This window comes from Saccostrea echinata, unplaced genomic scaffold, assembly GCF_033153115.1.
Source record: "Saccostrea echinata isolate AGI-Se365-2 ecotype Australia unplaced genomic scaffold, CSIRO_AGI_Sech_v1 ptg000057l, whole genome shotgun sequence".
NCBI classification, from domain to species: Eukaryota; Metazoa; Mollusca; class Bivalvia; order Ostreida; family Ostreidae; genus Saccostrea; species Saccostrea echinata.
Window position 1 is genome coordinate 1,173,185 of NW_026889806.1, and position 25,855 is coordinate 1,199,039.

The window sequence follows — 25,855 nt, forward strand, 5'->3', positions numbered from 1 at the left end:
AATGGCCTAGTTGTTCTTGAGAAGAAGATTTAAAGATTTTTTTCTACGTAAAAGCAGTAGAAAAGGATTTACCAAGAGAAACTTTCAAAACTGTAATTAACTAAGCAGTAATTAACAAAGATTGAATTGAAGTCCATGGAGACAAGCGATTTTTTAAAAAGAAAATTCAAATGATATGAATATCAATAAATACTAGGGTGAAAATTAAGATGCATTAAAACATTAGAAATAGAATGACAATTCAAAACGATTTTTTTAACCAGTTAAGTTGTTTAAAATTGATTTTTTGATTAATTCAAAACAGAGGGAGATAACTCTTAGCGAAATTCAAGGTCATAAATTATGACACGTCCCACCCTTACATGCTAATAGTAATAAATGGGAATTACTCAGTAAATATACTGAGTATTCAACACTTACACATCTGTTATGTATTAAATTCCCCATTGATTCTATTGCAATTAGGGATGGAATACCTTAACTTATTTATTCCTGATTCAACATCCAACTTTTTCAGCTAGCATCTGAATGTCTAACTTCCCCAAAGCTTTACCTTTTAGACCATTTGGTTTGGCTATTCCATTCCAAGGGTTGTCAGGTCATTCCATTATTTGAGGTTTTCAATGCGTTTTACTCAAATGGCCCTTAACTATTACACCTATATATTCCTAGCAAAACTTTGACCCACTGTTGTGGCCCTGCCCTACTCCTGGGGGCCATGATTTGAACAAGCTTGAATCTACACTACCTGAGGACACTTCTTTATTAATATGACTAATACTAGCTTAGCTGTTCGTGAGAAGAAGGCCTTTAAAGATATTTCCTTTATATTCCTATGGTTAACTTTGACCCCTGTTATGGCCCTGCCCTACCCCAGGGATCATGATTTGAACAAACTATAATCTACACTAACCTGAGAATACTTCTATTATAATATGACTAATCATGGCTTTACTGTTTTAGAGAAGATTTTTAAGACATTTCCTATATATTCCTATGTAAAATTTTGACCCCTCTTGCGGACCCGCCCTACCCCTGGGAGTCATGATATGAACAAACTTGAATCTAGAGTATGTAATGAAGCCTTCAAATAAGTTTCATCTTTTCTTGCCAAGTGGTTCTTGAGAAGATTTAATAATGCCACCAAATTTTCATGAATTCTTAATCATCTCCCCTTGAAAGAGGGTACAGCTCTTCCTGTGAACAAACTTAAATCCCCTACACCAAAGGATGCTTTGTGGCAAGTTTGGTTGAAACTGGCCCAGTGGTTCTTGAGAAGGAGACGAAAATGAGAAAAGTTTACGGTCTACAGACGACAGAGGGACGCCGGACACACTTTGATCAGAAAAGCTCACTTGAGCCTTCGGCTCAGGTGAGCTAAAAATCTAGTTTAAATTACTGTTTAGTTTTAATTAGAGTAGCGAGTATGCGAGCTGGTCTAATACATCCATTTATAAATAAATTTTAGGCACAGCTATTAAATGGGCTGCCCTTACAACAACATGTATATTCACTATTCGACCACTCTTTCCGAAGGAACTCATGTATTCGACACTTCAAAGTATGTATTGATAGTAATCTATCTGCTGAGCTTCTTTCAAACATGTCTATTGGATTACTATTCGAATAAAACAAGAGCCCATCTAGGGGATTGATGATTTTTTCTTTGATAAACAGATCGCAAACCAATAGTGATCGTTTGCTATGAGTTTATGTCCTTCAATCCAAAGTTTCTTACACAATTTATAAACATTGTTATATTTTTTACATGTATGAATATATATTGTTGACAATATGTCAAAAGGATTGGACACAAGTTCCAAAACTTGAGTAGTTGCTTGTTTAAAATGAAAACAATGACGTAATTTAAAGACACCATGCACTTACTTGATTCTTCTGAAAACGAGAAAAAAATCCTTAAAGTTTCAACTTGTTTATTTGATTAATACAGAGATCACTTAACAATAAAAAAAAATGATAACAATTTCATGTACAAATGTATATATAAATGTTCAATTTGACCAGAACATGTACAACTGTTAAAATAATCGAAGCAGAAATTTTTTTCTCTCTGATGTGGTGTGTGTGAACATATATACTGAAAACAACTTTTCTTTGGTCTTAATGATCATCTACCATAGTATCCATTTTAGTCGTTCGTTCACTCGAGTTTCTTCTTGCTTGTAGGGTACTTCCAAAATTGCACAAGTTACATTTGATACATCACCTGTATTGAAACGTATGTTGTGTAAGAAAACTCTTAGTAAAATGAACGTAATATTTTTGTAACATATGCTACTTTTCAAATAATAGTAGTACATGTAGGAATCTTATATATATATATATATATATATATATATATATATATATATATATATATATATATATATATATATATATATATATATAAAACGACTCGACTGTCCTTGGCAGTCACGTGTAACGTATACTGATATATTGGGTGTGCGTAAATTAAAAATTACGCAATCTTGATTTTGCATTGACTCACAAACATAGACACTGCAATTAAATTTTACGATGAATTTAATTAATTGCAATTTACGCAACACAGCACTCAGCATGTCAGTATCAAAGGCTTCATTCCCTCCTATGTGTATAATGACAGTGTATACCTTAATTTTTTTTCCAATTAAAAATGTGCATGCTTGCGTTGTAATATTGTTTAATCTTGGGGGTATATTGTGGCGACAATTTGTGTTCGGAGACAGGTCATAACTCTAGCAATGAAAAATGTTCATTTCAGAAATTATTTTTGCGTTGAACTTAAAAATAAGTATTGTTAGTTCGTAACATTAATGATAAACAAATTCCAAAATAAAATAGAATAAAATGAAGATGGTTACTTTGAATTAGAAGTTTGATAAAATCTCAGGTTTTGAACTTGAGAGGAAATCAATATATTTGTATATGAAAGTAGCAGTAAAAAGATTGTATTTTTATTCCCTTTTCTCTTGTTCAAGAATGATGATATGGAGTTAGGATTAACCAATTAAACCAATTAAAATATCAAATTATCACTTACAAGTGATATTTTTAAGGAACTTGACTTGTAAAATTGATAATTCATGCAAAACCTATTAATCATTAAAAAAAAATGATAATCAAATCATCAGACGGACACGTACAGTAGTTGAATCCACACTTCTCAAAAGTTATATCCCTTGACCACCATCTTTGGGGAAAACCCACAGTAGCCTTTGTAGTTTTCTGCTTTGTAACTTGGTCATTTGACATATTTGAAAAAAATGTGCATCTTGTATACAATGTATATATTGATTGCTCCAGGATTGGGCTACCCATACATTGAAAGAAAAAAGTTAAACACAGTGGATTAATTGAAACACGTCCAAATGTTTGTTAGGAGACGATCATTTGATGCTGAAAGGGGGCAGGTTTTGGAAATAAATAACCTGTTCTCAAAATATGTTGAAAATAAATAATCTGTCCTCGACTGACAAGAACATAAATAATCTGTCCATGACTGGCATGAAAATAAACAATCTGACTCGAACAATCTGTGTTGCCCCATACGATGGCATATACAAGAAAGGTACAAGATTTTTCGAAAACATATGAAGGTTTAAAATATTAACTGGTAAATTACAAGGGATATACGCCGACAAAGAGAGTTGTTAGTTAATATTTATGAATGTGAAAGTCGTCTATTGACCGACCTTTCCGGAACCGGAAGTCCTCCTCCCACTCCCCTTTCTCTGTATCGAACACCTCCACTATACGCACTTGTTGACCTGTTTCCAACAGCGATCCTCCCATGACAAAAATACGAGTCCCTGATCATAGAAAAGTAAGTATTTAGACTGAGTCAGCTACTTTTAAAGGTTATAAAAACTTCAATTTTATCTTTAAAAACGCTCGGCCCGAAAAGTGGTTTTGACACCAATACACAGTTCTCCTGCTGGCATACTTCATATCATTGAATAAACTCTTCAATAAAGACCAGGCCTGGAGCCAAACTCATCATTCTGAATTCTAGTTAGATGCTCTTCAAGTGAGCTATCCGGCCAAGAGACCTACCTTACCGGTACCTTTCTCCCTCCACAAGTGCCTTTGCCTTAAATTCAAAAGACACAAACAAGAAACTCTTCCCTGGCAGGTTTTTCAACTATTCCAGGGAATTGCAAAGATGTTATGGCTACGGACAAATTGCGACAAACAAGACCAGGATTCAACTAAGTTAAATTATTGCTAAGTATAGCACAATTTGAAGGGCAGAACTCTAGAAAGATGCTATACATAGCAAGCTTTTTGGCAAATAGGGAACAAACCTGCTTTGCAGTCGATCACAATTATCAATTAATTTCCAAACACGTCAGATTTAAAATTACCAAACATATAAATACGTTCGGGACTTATAAAACGGTAATTTGACATTATCCTTTTCCCATCTAATAGTTAAGTGAAATTCCTACAACGTGTACAATGTAGTGTTCAAAGACAATAATCACATGTCATCAAATCAACTTTTTTCCGAACAAGCACAGGGAAACAGATTTACCGTAGAAATCAATAAAATCATTCAATAATATATTTGAAGAACATTCTCGAAAGAATTTGTAAGACGAATAAAGACCCTGATCAAAGCACGGAATACAGAAGTTTACAGATACATGTACTTATTTTATGCCAGTGTTTAGTGTTTAATTCTACCACTACGAGATGGCCTACCGACAGTAGCGACGCCATGACTGTGACGGCCGTACGACATATTGGGCAGAGCTAGGTTCCAGGGGGAGATAAACTCAGACACAAGGACGGGTTTCTCGTCATCCGTGTCGTCTTCCTCCTCCTCTACTACTTCCGGTCGAGACATGGCTGACACGCTGGTCGTGTAGGAAAAAATACGACGGTGTGTTACAAATTTCAATTTCTTTTCTTGATTGTCCATGGTGCACACGACACCTGTAAATATTTAAGCATTGTGTACACGATGTGCATGTTTAAAAAACACTGAAGCCTTAATTTTGCACGAAAGATGCTTCCTATACAAAGTAACTACTTGCCATCAACGACAATATGGAAATATTTTCTCCCAGTTGATACTTTCCTCTGTATTTCTAATGAAAACTACTTTCCTAAACCAATCCATTATATATAAACTACTAAGTCGTTAGAAGAAGTTTTTTTATAGCCATCTGTATGAAAGATTTCTTAAGCAGCGGGCTCTTTCATCAATGAAACAGGACATACATACACAGATCAATATTGCGATATTTTATTAACTTAAACTCACTTTATATGATTATTTTTATTAAGACATAAAAATAATAAAATATCTTTATATTTCTATGTTAATGGTTGCAACCATTGCAGAAAAAAATTACATAACCCGCTTTTAGCGATAGTTGCAATAGCTGCAACAGTTAATTCCGCCATTAACAAACATTTAGCATTTTAATGTTTAAACGAATCCAGATCTCCTACATTTTTAACACTCTTCAACTGTAATTATTTTCCTATAATTTGTCAAAAAAATTATCGTTTAAATTGCTAATTTTAAGCGAAGAACAAAATTCTATATAATTATATATTTACTACTACTAAATATTAACATTTTTAAAACTTTATTTCATTTTTCACTAGTTTTCGTGATTACCTCCAATGAAATATAAATGTCTACCGACTGTTGTCATGGCGAATCTATCCAGACTTTCCGGAAGTTGATGTGGGTAAGGCCTTCCCAGATCCTCCCAACGTCTGCCCTCGTAGGTCCTTAAGCAATTAAAACAAATAAATATGAAATTTAACACTGGCTTTTTCTTGAAGGGGGAGGGGGTTATAAATTAAAATAGAAAAAAATATCATAGAAAGCATTTGATTTCAAACTTGTTTGCTAATGCAAACTTGTTCGTTTTAATTAATGCTCTCATTGTGTACGCGTAATGCCCCAGAAGTATGATGTAATATCAATCCAGCTTATGTATTCAAGGTCTATTAGAATCCTCTCCATATATAGAAATGCTCTATTGTATTAAAAAGGGTAACTATACAGGATAATGCCATCTTTTATGAAATATGAAAACCAAGTAAGATTTGCTTGTCCAAATTAAGTATGAGTTTGTATGAATTCGATTGATTGCAACTGTTTCATTATTGTTTTCCAACATAAACTTGACAGATAGCATCAGGACTGAATGATTAAATGTTCATCAGAAAGAACATAAAAGTCTAAAAGTAATGAAATCTGAGATGGACTTCAACACCTAGTATGACTATTGATGCTTCGGTCTGCCAAGACTCACAGCGTATTGTTTTCCAGTTAAACATCTATTTCATGCAGCATCAAAATAATAAAGAAGTTCTTAAGCTTCTGGGGCATATTGTACCCATGTTACTTTACTAAATTATTCATGATTTTGTAATTTATTTGTAAGTTTCAGGATAATATACCGCGCCATGTCAGGCTAAGCTAATAGTCTTGTTTTAGGACTAGCTAACTAATTCTGCTGCTTGTTGAACTTGCTGATTATTATTGGATGTCTCTTAAATTAAAACCACTAGCAGAACTGTCCAGATCAATATACCGAAGAGCCATCTTTTTCGGAATATAGCGAGGTTTCCCTTCTTTTTCAAATGACGAAGTCGTCCTCAAAGAGACAGTCGAAAGTCATTACAAATCTTATGAATGGAAATTTGAAATTTACAAATTTTCCTAGCTAAGGTAAGTATAACAAATACATCTATATCGATAATAGTATCAAATTATATATATATATTGTATATATATATATATATATATATATATATATATATATATATATATATATATATATATATATATATATATATATATATTGCAATGAATAAATATATTCAAAATTACAAAGCATTGGCAATAATTAATGACAATAGTAAATATAATATTGAACAGTGTAAATTTAAAAACTTAGAGAGAAACTATTTGGAGTAATTTTTTCAGTTGGTAGTTAAAGGAAGGTGATAAGAATATTTTTATGTATCTGCTCCTCTTGACATCCCCGACTTTTGAATTAAATTTTCAATGAGAAAATATCTGAACGCAACTCAGAATATTCTTGAAAGTATTATGTAGATTGTTATCAAGCCAACACAACAAACAGAATAACGAAAGAGGCAATAAGCGCATGTTTATATATTATTCAGAGAGTAGAAGGTTTATTAAACCGAACATATGTTTAAAATAATTTTAAAAGAAGCTTATTTCTTCCCTGTTTTTGACTTTTTTTGTGCAGACAGACATGAAACTTAAATTTTGCAGTAACGTTGTTTTATATCGAGAAAAGAGATATGGATAATGTTTCACTTCATCACGAATTTCTATTAATTTAATAAAGTTACATCACCATGCAATTTTTTTTTGTTTTCATATGAAGTGTTGTTTGACAAAGTCGAATCAATAATTGAATTGAGTGAAGCCTCCGTTTAATTGGTTTCAATAATAACTTCATGAATAAAGATGATGATGAACTCCTCAAATTTACTGCACAATGAAAATGAATTTATTATTGAATTTCACGATTAGAAAGCCTTTTTACTCAGTAAATCATTCGTTCAGACATTGATTCTATGTGGCCTTGCATCCACAATCATCTGACACAGAATATTTTAGATAATGTACCTTCTTCCCTTCTTTTTGTTCAAGAGGATTATACCATTTATATAACCTCACAAGAATTATTAGTAATCACTATAACAGTAAACATATACAGATACACCGTATTCATGGAATTATTATTCATTTTGTTTTGGACTGTAGAACTCACCCAATTTAAAAATTAACTATACACAAATATATATGTACACATGCGTGGATTAAAGAATGCTAATGTATTCATCTTACAACACCTTCATTTTAAATATCCGGTTACGTTCGCTTTCGGAGGCCCGGGTTCGATTCTCGCTCGCCGCGTCAACATATGTAGTGACTGTTCCTTCGCCAAGCGCAAGGCATTAGAAGGGAAAGTCATGGATTTTTCGGATGAGACCTTAAAAACGGAGGTCCCGTGTCACGGTAGGTGTTGGACCGATAAAAAAAAGAATTCTCACTGCTTATTGATTTATAGCTTTGTGTGCCGATTTGAAGCCCTTCACCAGAATCTGGTGACGTCTCTATGTGAGTGAAAATTCTCGAATGGGACGTAAAACAAAATACAATCAATCAAACTATGCATACAACTTGGAAAATTTAATCACATTACAAGCTTAAAAGGTGTTGTCACCTTACCAGATATTTCTGTGGCTCTTGTTACCATAGTAACCCCCTGCGCAATAAATTTCGTTGTGGTGCACCACACACATGTGGTTCGCTCTTGGTGAGACCAGTGGTGGTGCCTCTGTCCATTCATTCTGTTCAGGGTCATACATTTCACAGGAGGACAGAACTTTACCGTTGCTTTCCTCTCCGCCTATACATATTAACAAAAAAAGAATATGGCTCATGGTCTGACTTTATAGTCAAAACCTCGATAGTACATCTAAACTACCATCATTATATAGAGATTTTATAGCATATTTGATGTGAAAATGTTCACTTTAAAATTATGCATGAAAATTTTGGGAAAAAAGTTTGTTATATTATGCCGCAATTTCATTATTTTTTTTTCAGCTAAAATGATTAAGATATGAAAAGTTCCGCAAAATAATAAAATGTACAACATTGTCAAGCGCATTCCCGTTACTATTGGTTGACAAAGCTTTAAGCATCTACTCAGTCAAAAGCAATGTAAGAGCCCGATTATACCCGAGAGCATATAGACATTGTGTCAAAGCAATATGTTATAAAATACTCAACAATTGTGTAAATCTATATAATCCAGTGGGAATGACAAAACATAAGCCTTTAAGCTTTCCCTAGGGAAGGACAGTGCTTTCAACACAGTTTATCCTACAACCAATTCTTCGAAATGACAATTTCCGTGTTTTTCCCTACCGTGTCGCTTGTTTTTATCTTGATCCATAAATTAATGACTTGGAACAAAAATATAGAACAATGTATGACATTCTACATAAAGATACTATCCCCGGCCAACACTTTTATGTCTTTGTTATCGTCATTATAACAATGAGAACATTGATTCCATCTTAGTTTGCTTCAGATACCTAGGATCAGGATTTTGCCGTCCAATACAGCAGTAGCGAACTTGGCACGTGCGATTGGAAGAGGTTTTACGTCTTTCCATGTTCCATCGTCTGGATCAAACCTATAAAATGGTAAGTACAGTTAAGGCTATTTCTGTACGATTTCAAAACTTAATGATCTGTTTTATTGAAACAAATCTTTCTCTACTATTTCAGGAATATGACTTCATGTAATTGAAAGAATCAGTTTTTGTAGTAAATCATCCAATATTTGTTAATGCGTAAAAATCCATTAATTAACTTTTTCAATAGACTAAGGAAGCAAAAAATATTATTGGTAAAGATAATTTAAACATTTAACGAATAATTTTTTTTAATTTGAGAAAAAGAGGAAAACACCAACTAAAATACATTTAATTATATGAAAAAAAGGTTCATTTTGTTTGGAAGAAATACAACATAAAAATGAATAACACCCGGGTTTTGCTGTATCATTCAGAAATAAAGAGCTGTAGGCTTTTAAGTAAAATTTATGGCTAAATCGATAGTTTAATAAAATGAAATAAAAGCCTGAAAGATAAGTGCACATAAAATCGGTCCTCAAGTAGACAAGCCAAAAAATAACAAATAAACCTGAGTAAATGAACGATTCATTAAGAGGGGAGTTAGTTACCTGACAACTCTTTTTACGTGCTTGGCAGTAGCCACGTTAAACCCTCCAATAATGTACAGGAAGTTATTTACGATAGCAACTCCAAAGTGACTAATATCCTTTGTAGCCTTCCAGTGCTCCGTTTTGATTTGATACGTCAGGACATCGTTGTGGTCTGGGGTCAGGAGGATATAAAAAGCCTCCCCGGACCCCGACCTATTGATGGTGTACAAACGGTGCTGGACAAACTGACCGGAAGATGATCTTCTAGAGTTGTTCATTCTTCCATGTTGTCTATAAAAGAATTAGTAAACATATCACTCTGGTTTCTTTGTTGTAAATATAGCTGGGGTTTTTTCTTGTAATGTGTTAGGACAAGCTATAATTTGAAATGTAGTGAAAGATAAAACCTAATCACTGTCATTCCGTACGAATAAGTATTCGTTACTAGTAAATATTTGGTCTGAACTTAATGGTTTATTTAAAATATAGAGAAGAGAATTTAGACAGTGGGGAAAAAATCAGTCAAACAGTCTGTAAATTCCTTAGTTCCTTGTGGGTATCGTTTTCACCAGGTCTGGATCTGTTGACAAAATATGCAACCTAATTATGTTCAATTGATGTTTCTTTTATCTTTGATCACTATGAAAGAATTTGGCAAGATAGCTCCTTATTTAAATCCCAAGTGCTTAGCAGCCATGATTTATACTTTTTTTTTAACAGAGTGTGGGAATTGAAGAGAGATTAACGCCATTTAGATTTCAAAACTTTTAAATTTAATGATTTTTTTTTCTGTATTAACAGAAAAATCTGCCCATTTCAAGTTTATTGAGGTATATCCAATTTTGAGCTCAACCCTTATATATGAATAATCGGCATGGTGAAGATGTGATAAGTTTATTGTAAACTTGCTTCTAAAAGGAAACTTAAGGTGCTCTTTAAAATCATAAAATTGTTTCATTAATCCATACAATATTTCGAATTTTAAAAAAGTTTCTAAACAAACAAATTATAACCGCAAACCTTTTCTAAAGGCTTTCAAAAAGGTGGCCAGAACCTAATAAAAGACAATCTCGAAAATACAGTGTTTTGTCTTTTATAAAGCGTGTTTTCTAGTTAAGGCAATTTCAAAGTTTTCGTTTTGTTTTCCATTATTTGGAATGAAACAAGATACAGATCTTCTGAGAATAAAAGACCATAAATGTCTTACCTTTAAATATCAGCTGTATTTATCTATTCATCGCAAAGACCTTAATATACACCGGTCAAACTAAATTATTTATCCAATTCTGACACGGTATATTTGTTAACTCCAAATTACTTTCACTAACAACGTTTGCCCGAAAGTGCAAGGCAATCATCGCTTCATTGAACGTGGCCCTTTGCCGATACCAGCTATCTAAGCTTATCGTTTTTAACCGTTAAACAAATTATCTTTTAAATGTATTTATTGTTCCAGGTTGTAACTCGGTGTAAGAGCAATTTTAAAAATTAGAATTTCCTGTATTGTAGAATTTAAAATAGAAACTCAGATAGATTAAATACAAAGTAGCACGGTAAATATAGGATCAGAATTTAATTCAAAGCGATATCTCTTATTCAAACATCAAAACTGTTAAGACCAAATAAAATCACAATGGCCATTTTGATTAAGTGGGCATTTTGGTTAAAACTATCAGCAACTCTTAAAGAAAGGTGATTTAACAAAGAGATGTTTCATGTTTGTTCAGTGTAGGAATTTGTATTTTGAGGGATTGAAAAAGACACTTGAATGAGTCTTGCTTCTTACTGAATACCTTCTTGAAATATGTTTTAAAAGTATGTGTTCGCGTACGCTTATCAGATGAATGAAACTTTTGAAATAGCAAAAGGGAAAAAAGTTTAATAATATAATAAATGCAAAAATATTAAGGAAATTAGCAACTACTGTATTTATTTAATCATTATTCCATGATACATCTCAATTAAGTACACCCCACATTTTCTGTCAGTGAGTTATGTGCTAATTTCATGTACATTTACTACTTCATTCCCTTATCCCCACTTTTTTCTGAGTATAGTCTGTTGCTATGGTAAAATTTCATTTAGAAGCTGTTTGACTCCCCCCTCCATCATTTTTGAGTTTGGTCAATTTTCAGGGTTTTTTTTTTTTTTTTTTTTTTTTTTGCTTTAATTTAAGATTTTTGGGGGAATTTGCCCCCCTTCTCCCTCCTGCTTTTAAAACCGTTGTTACGTGCCCGAAAACAGAAAACTGATACATGTATTACGCCTTAATTTAGTTACTTTATGGTTCTAAACAAATTTTGAAAATCGCTTATAACTGATGATTTTCATATGCAATACATGGCATGAATTACTGAACTATTTAGATGAATGATGTGTCTAGGTGTGTCACCCAAAAACTGCTTTTTTTAGAATCCGACTTTTTCTACTGACATTTGTTATCAAAACATCTTCAGAATATACATGTATACTGAAACACAAAAGAAACGCAACATCCTATTTTATGGGAAAATATTATATATAGGATATAATTTTATATCTAAAAAATAAGGACATCTTCAACTTTGTAAATATCGGTTTAACGGTTGAATGATTTTCATACCATTACTGAACCTACTGCATCGTAGAAATCAACGAATGTGTTACTTTCTAAAGTTAAGTTTGAGTCCGCTTAACAGAAATCAAATATTGCATGTTTAACAAAACATTTGGCAATAATATGGGGTTTTAAGGATTTGTATCTGTTCATCATAAGTAATGCAGTAATGTTTCGAAAAATGAATTCCCCTTTCTTTTCCATAAGCGATGTCAAGGCTTCCTAAAAATGACTAAGTGCGCATTTCTATTGCTCTAGCTGGAAAATCTCAAAATAAAGGTGATGGAGAGTTGCAGATGCAAATATGCACCACATCACGCCTCAGTAGGCTCTTACGTATATCACTAGCATAAATGACCGTTCTTGGACCGGAAGTCCAAGGTTACTACACTGCGCTTGGCTAGAGAAAATTCGACCTCATCATCTGAAAAACAGGCATTTAAAAATGGCAAAGAATATTTCTTTCGCTCAGATCTCGAGATTGATGAACCTACTGCATCGTAGAAATCAACGGATGTGTTACTTTCTAAAGTTAAAAGATAATAATTTAACATTTTTATCAAATCTCTGATGTTCTTAAATCGAGTTTTACCTGACTGTATTCATTTTTGAAAATCATTAGATAAAAAATTCAAATATTCGTAGATTACTGCTTGTTGCGTTTCTTTTGCGTTTCAGTATATATATACCCATTATGTATGGGTATACATGTATATTAGGGGTGATGCTCTGTACTAGATGAAACATTTAGTATACATGTGTATATTTGATAAATCAAAACAATCTGTCTTTTAAATACTCTAGATCGCCAGGACAGACCATACTTAAGATATAATTACTGATAAGATCAGATTACACACAATAAGCGAAGCATTTAGGTACGGAATTGGCTTATCAAACTGGACAAACTTATAGGACTTGGGATGCTGTCAGATCATTAATCTTTGATTCATTTCAATTACAGCTGTAAAACAAATATAAGACGTCACTTTTTTTATTTCAGAGAGAGAGAGAGAGAGAGAGAGAGAGAGAGATGCTACTCTGCGAAATTAATTTATCTTTGAAGGTAAAATAAAAACTTAATGCAATACATTAAAATCTAAAAGATAAACTTTGACGACAGAAAATACTTATTCAGTTCGTATATTTGTGGTATTAGCCTTATTGAAAATCCCAGGCGATATCAAAGTCCCTTAGTTTTAAACGGAATATTCTATCTGACATGAATGACAACTTGGAGACAATAATAGCCTTACCTTAAATGTCCGTCGTCTTCAAATCCATATCTATTTCCCTAACCCTTAACTTTATATTGGATTATCTGCTGTAAAATAAAACGGATGTACTCCACATTATAGATGTTTACTCTAAACATTTTGCTCTTATTGATAAAACCTTTCCAAACAGACAGTGCTTATACGTAACGCAGTAACTCTTGTTATTTAAAGGTAGATTCCCATGCTACAATGAATTGAGGCTATATAAATTACAAAATTCAGTTGTGGCGATACTTTATTTTGTAATTGAATATCTAATATACCAAGCCATGAAACCAATCAGAACTAAGATGTTCTTATTGACATTACGTGTAGGATTTAAATCACATAATGAAATTGATTTGATATCAAAGATTTTTTTGTATTATCCATCAAAAAGATCAAATATCGCCGATAAAATGAAAAATTTATTTCGTTTCAGTATTGAAATATCTGGTAATTTAATCACAATGGCAGTGGCATCGGATCGAAAAACTGTAAGAAAACTTATATCTGTAAACTCAAATGAAAAATTGATTCCAGTCATTGAGAAGAAAATCGGTAAAGATTTAGAGAGATTGCCAGAAAATGACCCTAAAAATCAGTCATCCAACCAAAGCAACGTCACAACTCAAAAGAATATCCTTTCTAATAAAGGTCGACCCTGCTCAGGATCATCGATTTTGAAGCGTTCTGCTCGACCGTCGTCTGGCCATTCAGTAAAGTTTGTTGGACAAGAGACTATAATTTCAATTGAGAATACAGATTGTTCACTAGTTAGCGGAAATTCTATTTCAAATCCAGATTACAAGAAGATATCATTAGAGACTATCACTCAACAAGAACCTCTTAAATTGCATAGTGATTTAGCCATTGAATGCCAACATGAGATTGTTCTTCCAGCTGAGAGCAAAATCTCTACCCCCTCTACATCAACAATCCCTTCTGCATGCGAAACAATAAATAGCAATGGTATGTCCACAAAATGTGGAACAATAGCTAATGAAAATGAACAAAATATTAACTTCAATGAAAATAGCATCGCAGAAGTAGACTTGATATCACAGAATAATTATCGACAAATGGACTTTACAAAAGAGAATGACAGATTACACGAAGAGGAAACTGGAAATAAACAAAAATTAAAACACAAAGAAGGAGAGGAAATTCACGAATGTGCAGGTACTAAAGAAGGTTCAAGGGAAAGTATTAATGATTTACCAAGTACATCATATAAATCATGTATTCATGATACTGATCAGGCTAAACATCATCATCCCCAGAGGGAAACCTCCTATCACCAGAAGAGAGTTATATATAACACAGAAAATTGCCCAACTAATGGCGATATGCTGAGAGAGGGATATTACAGAACAAAAGGGGATGGAAATGAGAAAAGGCATAACAGACATAGAGATATTAAACAAATAATGTCAGAGAGAAATGCCCCTGAAAGTGGAATGGTTCAGCTTGATGAGATGGAATTGGATGATGGATTCAGTGGGGAGAAGGAAAAAGAAATAACACAAACAAAAATAAATTCAAGAAAGATATCGGCACAGAAAAAGAAAAAGCTGTGCGAACTATACGAAGAACTCAAAAGAGTTCGGGATGCCATCGCACATATGTATTCTCTTGAAGAGGAAGAAAAAGAAATTAGCGAGCCCGACACAGAAAATAAAGAGTTTGAAGATGAGGAGGTAAAAAGGTATCAGAATACTAGTCCAGGGGAATCCAGGGGCTCTGAAAAAACAGATGTGGAAAAAGAGAATACCGACATTGAAAAAGACTTGATTTGTGATACCAGCTCAGAAAGCACCCTAAACGATGAAGAGAGACATGACAGAAGTATAAGTGAAAGAAGTGAAGATTATTTAGATAAGAAAAAATCGTTGGAAAAATCTGATGACGAAACAGATATTAGTGATATCCTTACTAAAAGCAAGAGAGAATCAGGAACCCAGCTTGTCATTGATAAGCAAAAAGACGAAAATACTGATAATGAGGAAGAAAAGGACACATTTTGTGAAAATGAAGAAGAAATTAGAGACAAAAATGCAGTGGAAAAGGTTCTTTCCGAAGAGTGTAGGAGTTCTGAGAATAATGTAGAGAACGGAAAAAGTGTGATTATTAAAAAGTACTCAGTCTGTAGCAATCATGTGGTAGGGTTAGTTAATAGCTATGAAGAAGATACTAAAACGGACAATAAGGATGAAATACAAGGGCAGGAAACAAACACCGTCATTGAAAGAAATTCAAAAAATAAAATGGAGGCAAAAGATGACAAACTTCAAGATAAAATAGCAAAGAATCAGATCAGAATAAAAAATTCAGCTCGTTCAACTCAAAATAAGATCCACGAGAAAAAGAACGAAACACACCGGAAGAGCGGAAAGCAAAACCCAACACATTCCCAGTCGGAGGAATCTCAAAAAGGGAAAGATTTTAAGTCAAAATGCCGTCATAAATTGACAGAAACCAAAAAGGCCGATGTTAATATCAACGATGTTAAAACTAAAGGCGTGACAACTCAAGACAAAACCATTGACAGAACAAAAGAGGAGCATGGAATAGACAGTTCTTGTTTTTCCTCAAGTGAAGAAAATCAATCTAAAATTAATGTAGATGTTGAAAATCATTTTACACAGACTGACAAAAACAACTGTAGTGTAAGTGATAATGATGAAAAAACTATAACACGAGAAGTCGAAAAATGTAGGAAACACGCCAAAACAAAAGATGAATATAGTACAAAAAATGAGCGATTAATCCATTGTGATACAAGTAGTATGGGGATAACAGAAACAAAACTGGCTGAAGAAAAGTGTTCCGAGTTAAACCGAGACAGTTTAATGAATAACTTTTCAATGTCAGAACCCATAATCATAGATAAAACGAGAAAAGATTCCTGTCAACTGACAAGTACATCAACTGCTGCTAAGAAGAAAGTAATAGAGGACGAAAGACAATTGAACGAACCAAACATTTCATCTACTCTTGAAGGTTATAAAAATCTTGTTTCCGAAGTGAATTTAGACTTTGTACTTGATGTAAATTACCCAGGTGAAAATATTCGAAAGGATCCTGAAGATAGAGGGATGAGAGAGAGCTTTTCAGATTCAACTCTAATGATGTCACCAATGAAAGAAAGAGAGGATGACTATTTTGATTTTGACGATGATATCTCTGACAACGACAGCTTCACGGGTGATATATCATTTTAAGCATGAAATACATTCAACTATTTAAAATATATGAAAATATATTCAATAATATGCAATATAAAATCTGTGAAAAACTCGACATAACTTATTGCATAATTTTTATTAATTTAGACATCCCCAAAGTTACGGACGAAAAGAAAAGCAAAGAAGCAACAAATGCAGCTAACAAAATTATAAAGGATATCTTGTGCAACATCAGTGACATGCAAGAGAACAGAAAGTTTAAAAGAGAGTAGGTTTAGTCGACCATCAGATGATTAGCCATTTGATCATATGAGGATCAAATGATTTTTTTAAATTGTCTTTTCAGTTATATTTTTCTGTTTATAGTCTTGCTAACATCTCTATCCATTTTGTGTAGATTTAAGACAATGACAACAGAGCAGGAGGAAATGTCATGCATAGTCATCTCTGACCCAGATGACACGTTCAATGTTGACTTAATAAAAGATATTAACTGTTCAAATATCGATCCACTAATTGTACCTTCTTTAGTTGGAGAGTATGAACTTTTAGTCAGCAACGTCACTCAGCTATCTGCCTCACTTAACATCGACTTTGGGGTAAACAAGTTAAAATAAAGCTTCCTATAGTATTGCTTGAAATTATCATACATTATCAGAAAAACTTCTTCATTCAAGTTTTTCCTATTTGGTTTGACAGAAAGTACAATTGAAAGTTCGAATTCCATTCATGAAATCTGAAATGAAGTATTTCCATCGTCCTGTCTTGCGATGGCTTTCTGCCGAAAGAAAATGGATTGAAATTCCGTCTGTTGAATACTTGTACGAGGACGAGGAAGGCTGTGTAAGTTACACTGTAGTAAAAGATACTGAGAGATCATGGGGAAATGTTTAAAATAAGTATAAGTATATTCGATAATGCTTAAACCTTTAATTTGAAATAGATTTTACCAATATTGGAAGCTGAGGTCACACAATTGGGAATTTTTGCCATAATAGCAGCAGGTATAAAAGAGCATTTTGTGTTTGGCCACAATGTACACGAAGTATCCTCTGCTGTGGACAGAGAAACGATTCTTGCAGGATCATACTGTCCTCGGTTCTATACGACAGAAACAAAGGCTGATTTAGTGGTAAAGATTCGCAAATATGTATTGCAAAATCAATCTGATTTTTATCACATAAGGTTTATATGCGTATATCGTGAGAGTTGATAAATTGATTAACAATTTTGTTCTTCTGTAGGTGATTCCAATCGAGAGATCTGTGATTGATGATTCTAAAACTTCAGACATAGAGGATTCATCTTTACTTGTCTCAGCAAGCGCTCTTGTTGTCGTGGATCTTCTGAATGATCCTCCTCAGCCTCTGACACTTTATATTCTTTGCAGCAAGCCCAAATCGAGGCCATGGACGGCTTCGATGACATCACGGATCGGTACATCTGAATCCGGTTATTTATCAGGCTCGCGTATTGTTTCCAGAGCAAAATCAAGGGAATCGATCAACCATTTTTTAGGTATTTTTTGACTGGTATACATTAATTGTAATTTGATGTATTTATGAATTTACATTTCTATTTAAATAAATAATAGTAAATTTTGGTATCTTTGCTTTATGAATTATCAGGAAAGTAAAGTTTGACTCAATAACGACGTGACTTTGGTGGATATTTAAGCATTTACAATTTTAAATTAATTCTTTAGACTGATGAATTTCCTGTTTCTATTTTATATGTAGAATGTTGGTACGATTCAGACAACTACCTTGTACGGTTGGGAGGAGGATGTTTAGGTGTTAAGAGTATGCTTCTTCAAAAGAAAGATCTTACTAAGGATGATAAAATCCAAGTTACGCTTCATGAAAAGCACAATATGTAAGGCACTTCTTTTTGCTGACTTTTATCTAAGAATAGGCTGATGATATAATTGATATTTAATTTGCTTGATAAAGACTCTCTCTCTTTCATATATACATATATACATACATATACGTGTATATATATATATATATATATATATATATATATATATATATATATATATATATATATATATATATATATATATATATATATATATATATATATATATGGGTTGGGGGGGGGGGAGGTATTCAAATCCTGTTACATTACACTCGGTGATATGACCTCGAAATTATAAGGAGAAAATCGTTCATGAATTTATCTGGGAGGAATAATGTATTTAGAACAATTTGTTAAAAAAAAAAGCCCAAACACTTCATCGTCCGCACAACTGTCAAGAATTTGTTTGGCAAGTGCTCAAATCCTGTGCTGGTCCATCTCATTGCACATCAGACTATTTGATTCTTCTTATGTGACAACACAAAGAAATACATTTCTTAACAACTTATTTTCTAGGTACTTAATTGTTGAAATGAAAAAAGAAGCTAGGCGTCCAGACGTCAATAGTGTTGTAGTTAACCTTATAAAAACACTTAAAGAACATAGGATATATGTTTGCGTGGCTCAAAGACGAGATGACCCCAAACACATTAGAGTGTCCTGTGATCTCAAAACAAAGGTCACTACGCGGATGATGAATCGGCTAGAAAAAGACCACAACATCAGAAGAACCCTCATTCATGCTAAGGAGGGTGATGTCATCAGTTTGAGTTTGCGTGGCAACATTACGACCATTCCTAAGAGGAAAAGAATATTTAGATTTTACGCCATGAATGGGTTTGTTGCTGATTGGGAAATCCAGGTTGTGTATCCATACTGTCAACGATCTCTGAGGGAGTATTGTGGATTTGTTCAAGTGGCAGTTTGCACAAGCGACAGCTTCGAAGATGCCCCAATCTCGGGGTATGAGGAACATGTCAAATGGAAACTTTTGACTGAAGTCCCTGTGACATTACCAAAAGATAGTTCCTTGTACAGTTGTGAAAGAAATTTAAAAGCAAGGCTGTGTTTAACTTATAAAGGTAAATATACAATTGAACGTTAAGAATTAATCTGTTTAAAAACCGAAAATAAGAGCCGTTTAAAATTAGATATATCATAACTTTTTTTTCTGAATATGCTCTTTAAAGTTCATTGTTCTTGGGGATCCATTTGACCATTACCAAGCAAAATACATGTACATTTACTACATGTAAGTGTAGTACAATTTATCATTCTGTCATTCATTGAATTGGAAGAGGTTCCTGACTAAAGAGTCACAATTCTTACAGAAATCTAGATTCTAGTTCAAGGATGTTTTTAATTGATAAAGAGATAAATTTTATTAATATTTCATGTCTCCTGGAATTCTACTGATATAAATGTATACTGTTTCTGTACTTATACAAGTGGTTTTGTATTATATTGGTTAGACACAATGGCTTGAGTGTAAATTCACAAACACCGTATGCTTATATACAAATATATTTCTTGGCCAAATAATTTACGATTGCACCAAATAGGCCTTGGCATATACTTGTGCTTAATTTTGAATATGTCACGTTTAATGGTCACTTGACTGAACATATCTGTATGGAAAATATTTTGTATTTTCTCTTAAAGGTCCAATTACCATTGAGTTTCTCCGATCACTTGCCAGACTAATTGGAAAGGAATGGTACAACTTAGCCAGAGGTCTTCGCCTTGAGCATGTGAGAATACAGTCCATTGTACAGCAAAACAAGAGGTGTTCTTTAGAAAGTCTTGTGTACGATATACTGCTCACCTGGTTAAAAAGATCCCGCCACTGCAGTGATAAGGTATGAGAATGTAGACAAACTAGTACCAATATTTGTGAAATATTGGAAAAACAGAACAGAGTGTTAAAAAGCATTGATTTTCTACTCTAAAGTTGGATAAATTAAAAATCTTGAAAAAAAGAGTGTTAAAGAATGAAATGTTAAGATAACGAACAGTGATCACGTTCAAAAGTCCAAATAAACAATACAAAGTGTGAGGAGAGGCAACACCGATCTCTGAAATAAGATATGGGATCAGGTGCTATGTAGAAGTAGGCATCCCCTGTCGACCGGGAACACTCGACGTCATCATGTGCCCCTTGTCTTGTTCAAGTTCCCGCCGAAATATGGCTGAACTCGGCGTTAAGCAACACCGATCAATCATGTTCGAGTAACCGGTAAAAATCCATAGACAATTTAGTATGAAAATAATGGCTAAGCAATTTGAAAAACATTAATCAACATTTGACTTAACAATAAATTGTTTTTGCTCATAAGATCATTGTACCGACCATAGAATTTGCAGAATGTTGACTTTAAACGAGATTGTTGATGTCTTATTTGCCGAAAGGTTGCTTCGTTTTAGAAATTTTATAAACGTAGAATATGTTCTTGCCTATTACAGTAAATCAATTGAATAAGCTCTATATGCAGGTAATAATGATATATTGCTACATGAATAAGGGAAGTTTTCGATAGGAAAGCTGACTTCATCACGTTTTTCATAAAGTTTAGTAAATACTTGACCCTTCCTGTCTTTCTCAAGTAAAATATCGAAGTATGAAACAGATGTATCAGATTCTTTGGTGTGAGTTCAAAGAGCTATATCAAATCAACGTAGGATTGAAAATGAATATTGCTAATTGATAGAACGTTGTCGATGTATCCCAATGTGGAACATCCTCGCAAGCCAGGGGTCCTGAGTCAACACGTTGCCGTTGGACCCCTGGCATATTTCATTCAATATTTGTGGACTGACTGTAGCGACATCTTTCGGAAAAATTACAAATCTTAATTGTTTTTCTTATCTCTCAACCAATCACATTAAGCCATTCTATGATAAACAACTTGTAACACGTGCATTTGAGGTGTCAATGTGAATCCTTATCTAACTATTTTTGAAAGCTTTAATTTGATTGGTGCTTCTCAATGAGAGAAGCAAGCCCACAAATATTGAATGAAATATGCTAGGGGTCCAACGGCAACGTGTTGACTCAGGACCCCTGGCTTGCGAGGATGAATGTGGAATGAAGGCCACAGCAAAGGACTTCTTCATTTAATGTAGAGGTTTTTTTTTTTAAAAAAATATGAATTCTTCTTCATATGAATACAAAAAAAGTCTACTTATAACGAGGCACAATAAGTACCCATGATAATTCTGACTGATTTTTGGAAGACCTGGTCTCCAAAAACTAAATAGATTTTGTAAATAGGAAACTCAAGAATTTTTTTTAAACAGATCTTGTATTAAAGACCATTTTTTTTAAATAATGGAATCATGGTTTGTACATAGTTGACGAAATCAAATTCTTGACAGTAAGTGTTGAACAAAAGATTAAAAACATTCCATATTTTCAACCACAGGACACCCAAAGTGAAAGCATGATTTAAAGAGTCATTTATCAAAATAAAGGTGCATTTGAATACATTATTTTCTTAATTTGTCTAGTTTGTTGACTTGACATTGTATTTTTAAGGCTGTGAATCTGGCATCCGCTTTGAAGAAGAGTGGGAGGATCGATCTCGCTAAAGAAATCAGTGACATGGATAGGTCGTATAAACGTGACTATTACAAAACTATTAACGGTAATGACCACTTTTCATTAGCTACTATTGTCTCTGACACACATTATATATTCAAAGTACAGTAGAGTATAGTAAAACACGACAATATTTTGCAAATGACAAGGAAATATTAGGTTAATTATAGTTAGTATCGTTATTTGTTTGAAATCTTGCATATTCGATGGTGCTAGCGGTCACATCACAAATTGTTTCAAAGCAGCTTGCAAGTTATTTCCATTCTATTATTATGATTATTATGATTTATTTCATTATCAACATGGTTAATTGATTTTGATTGAATTAGTGATGAAATTAATGGAAGAGCCCTATTTCGCAAATGGCCACAAATGATTTTTCAACACCTGTGAATTCAGATTTTTTTATATGAGAAATCATTATGCCTATGCAACAATCTTGACAAGCAGTTGCTACCCGACTTCTTGACCGTTGAAATTCAAGTCAGCATCACCTCTGGTCTCTTGAAACTTTGCCACCTTTATGGTGACGATAAAATTGCCTAGCTACCTGTGATTTTTTTATATGTATGAATAAATGGAAAAATACTTGTTATCAAAAATTGAAACTTCTTATGGTAACAAAAATAGCGATAAAAGCAGAGAATTTTACTGAAACCGACCTCTTTTTTGCTGTAACAAACTTGTATCATACCAATGGGTCTCCCACGCTTCTCTGCAAGCATTCACTGCATTTTATTCGAACCTTTTTTTTTTTTTTGGTAAAAGAACAGTTTAAAGAACCAAAACAAAAATCAAAGAAATTTTTTTTCTACAATAGACTAGCACGATGTTTCCTTTCACGATAAATTTGTCAATGTTCAATAGATTTTTCAGCCATTTCGATACTCTTGTGTTAAATAATTATGTAGACTGATAGAAGCATAGTGTAATTTTTTTTTGTATCGTACTGCCGTATAAGACAAAGGCTATTGAAAAAATAGAGTTACGGGTTAGAAGTTTGATTAGTATATAAGTCAGGAAGAAGAATCTTGATGAAAACTTTATATATATTTATTACTTTTATTATGAAATGGATGCTTATTTACATTATTTCTAGAAATTTCTCATTTATATAACCATTCATGCTGAACTCACAGAGAGACGACTAGACAAGGCCATACATCTTGCCAGTAAAAGTCATGCTGTAATTAAGTCATGGAAACATGTTGGTTCCTACCTTCAATTGAGTGAGGAAGATATTGTAGAAATAGACGCTACTGAATCCAACGAATTTCAGAAATGCGAGAGAATGCTGAAACTGTGGCAGAGCCGAGGACAATCTCACCAAGGACCACAAATGCTGATTGTACTTCTGAAGAAGGCTGGTTTTTGCTATGTGGCAGGTATGGCCAATAAGTTTAAGATTACATCTACTACATTTAATTTAATATGGAAAATATTGTATATGGAAAATAGAGTTGAGATCACTACAAAGATGAAAATTTCTTTGAAGATAGGAGAGAGAAAAAAAATACTATAGTAAACTATAATTTAGTATTGTTAACTATAGTTTAATATAGTAGCAAAGTCTTTACTATAGTAAATCAAAGGATTTGAACTATGGATTTCAGATTGTTATATGTTATGTTCTCCAAGTCGTACATGACTTTGTTTTTATTAAATTGAACTACTACTTGTATATTCACACATCATTTCCAAATTTTACTTAACTGTTATTGAATTTAAGAAATTTTAAGCTTTGAAATCTCAAAAAAAAGTTACTGAGTAAAATTTCATAGTAAATGAAAGTATCAAAGTTTTACTGTAGTTCTGTAGTTAAGTATAGTAAACTATAGTTAAATATACCGGTAGTTAACTTACGAGTAGTTATAAGCGTGTTTTACTGTACTTGATATAGAACATTTAAAAATCAATAATTTTGTAATATAGAAAATAAAGATAATTTCAAGAATATTTTAAGTCTTACACAATACTAAAACAACGTATGATAAGTCCACTTTTCAATTTTCTAGTATTCTGTTTGTGTTGAAACACAACTGCTTATAAACTACGTCCGATGTAGACACGGTATTATATTTTGTGGTTACTTTACTATAACAACTTGAGTGACTCCGGTATTTTGACAAATTTTTCAGTGTATAATTCATACTGGAGAAAACAAAACCAAGCATTTTCTTTTCAGATCATATCGCCGTTGCTACCAGATGGAGACCGAAAACCAGTATATAGATTAGGAACAAGAATATAAGCAGTTGCTACCAGAAAGAGACCCAAAACCACTGTATAGGTTTTGAAGAAAGCAACATACACGTATTGTTGTAGATATATTCTTAGATCTGAAATATTATTGAGCAATGAAGGGGCAGCACAATAAAAGTCGTATAAGTTTTTATCGCATGATTAAAAGAAGGAGAGTTGTGTTTCCTTTGATAATATACACATATGGAATTTTTTGTGTTCTTCCTATTAGACTTAAAATGAGAAAGCTTGTCCTCAGCCGTTTATATTTTTTAGTTGATCGAATGTTTGTTTATATACAGTATATATTATTAAATGACAAAAGAGAACGAGACTTTAAAAAATTCCTTCTCGTACTATTTTGTCCTGAATAGAGTCATTTTTTCTACTAGCTTAAATCCTCCAAGTAACCACGTTGCAATAAATCATTACTTGTATAATTAATTTTGTAATGTAAGATGGAGTGCTGTTTCCTTCTATAGACATTACTTTTAAATAGGCACAAAACCTTGAGGTTGATATATTCTGGTTAATTTTATCTGACATCTTTCTACACAATATATTTTGTAAGTTTTTGTAACTGTTCAAGTATTCTATCAAATTTTAAAGTGCACTCATTTAAGTAATGTTGAGTCATGTTCTTTAGTTTTCTTGAGGACATTTTATATCTTTAAATAGCGCAGACTACAACTTCTTTTTATGTATATATCTTAACAAATGATAAAATAAAGAAAAATCTATAAAGTAAAAAAGGTAAAGAAAAAAAAGGGGAGATTAATCTAGAAAAAATGTAAATAGTACGAGCAGGATAAAAACACAGACTCCTGAAAACACTAGTGGTGGGTTAAATGCCTACGAGCAAAAAACATCCCGTCGACCTTTTTTGAGCCCTTTCTCATGATCAGGTAAAGGAAGTAATCGTAGTTAAAATTGATATAAAATACAGACCCTAAAACGTGCTACTACACCACTTGCACGGTTCGTTTCGTTTTGTGTACGGTTCGTTTTGTGAACTGTACGGTACGCTTTGTGAACGGTACGGTTCGCTTTGTGCATGGTACGGTACGCTTCTTGCACGGAACGGTTTAGCTCGAGAACTGTAGCTCTCTGGTTGAGAAAATTTGGACAGATAAACCAGAGAGCTACAGATCCAAACATTGTAAAAACCGCTTTTTTGTCGCTCGCTTCGGGTATTATTTCTTTTATTTTATGCGTTCCACCGCTTCAAACATGGTACCTCATAATAAATTATATATTATACTCCCATTCCTGACACTTTAATTACCTTTTAACGGCTCCAAACGGTCGTATGTTGTCTTGAAGTATCATTTTAAAAACTTGCATTCCGAGCTCCACGTTGGT

General features: G+C 33.1%; 2 protein-coding genes across 3 annotated transcripts; one reads left to right on the top strand and one right to left on the bottom strand.

Annotated features, from left to right (window-relative positions):
• Positions 1 to 1,935: 1,935 nt before the first annotated feature.
• On the bottom strand, positions 1,936 to 13,771 carry LOC133174195 (kelch-like protein 13). Of its 2 annotated transcripts, none has more exons than XM_061309264.1 (8): positions 13,604 to 13,771; positions 9,770 to 10,042; positions 9,118 to 9,218; positions 8,243 to 8,423; positions 5,636 to 5,751; positions 4,708 to 4,941; positions 3,696 to 3,812; positions 1,936 to 2,227 (listed from the first exon to the last, which is right to left on the bottom strand). In XM_061309264.1, the coding sequence occupies exons 2-8, from the start codon at positions 10,027 to 10,029 to the stop codon at positions 2,133 to 2,135; spliced, it is 1,104 nt and encodes a 367-aa protein (XP_061165248.1). In that variant the 5' UTR covers positions 10,030 to 10,042; positions 13,604 to 13,771; the 3' UTR covers positions 1,936 to 2,132. The 2 variants fall into 2 exon arrangements, with proteins under 2 accessions (XP_061165248.1, XP_061165247.1); XM_061309263.1 differs by lacking the exon at positions 13,604 to 13,771 and adding an exon at positions 10,959 to 11,097.
• A 261-nt stretch (positions 13,772 to 14,032) lies between these two features.
• On the top strand, positions 14,033 to 25,168 carry LOC133174031 (uncharacterized; the record flags this gene model as incomplete). The annotated part of the gene is given in 13 exon segments (XM_061309073.1): positions 14,033 to 14,059; positions 14,062 to 16,810; positions 16,939 to 17,059; positions 17,189 to 17,398; positions 17,469 to 17,634; positions 17,735 to 17,923; positions 18,036 to 18,309; positions 18,531 to 18,666; positions 19,171 to 19,736; positions 20,317 to 20,513; positions 22,190 to 22,298; positions 23,392 to 23,637; positions 24,438 to 25,168. Coding segments are annotated over 13 exon segments (5,037 nt in total), but the record flags the coding sequence as incomplete, so codon positions are not given.
• Between the last annotated feature and the right edge of the window lie 687 nt (positions 25,169 to 25,855).

Bases quoted from the DNA above. Each gene is read 5' to 3' on its own strand.
- LOC133174195 (XM_061309264.1), bottom strand. From the start codon at position 10,029: ATGAACAACTCTAGAAGATCATCTTCCGGTCAGTTTGTCCAGCACCGT. The intron at 9,219-9,769 runs GTAACTAACTCC...ACCATTTTATAG, and splicing joins CACGTAAAAAGAGTTGTCAG to GTTTGATCCAGACGATGGAA. The intron at 2,228-3,695 runs GTCGGTCAATAG...GTTTCAATACAG, and splicing joins GGACTTCCGGTTCCGGAAAG to GTGATGTATCAAATGTAACT.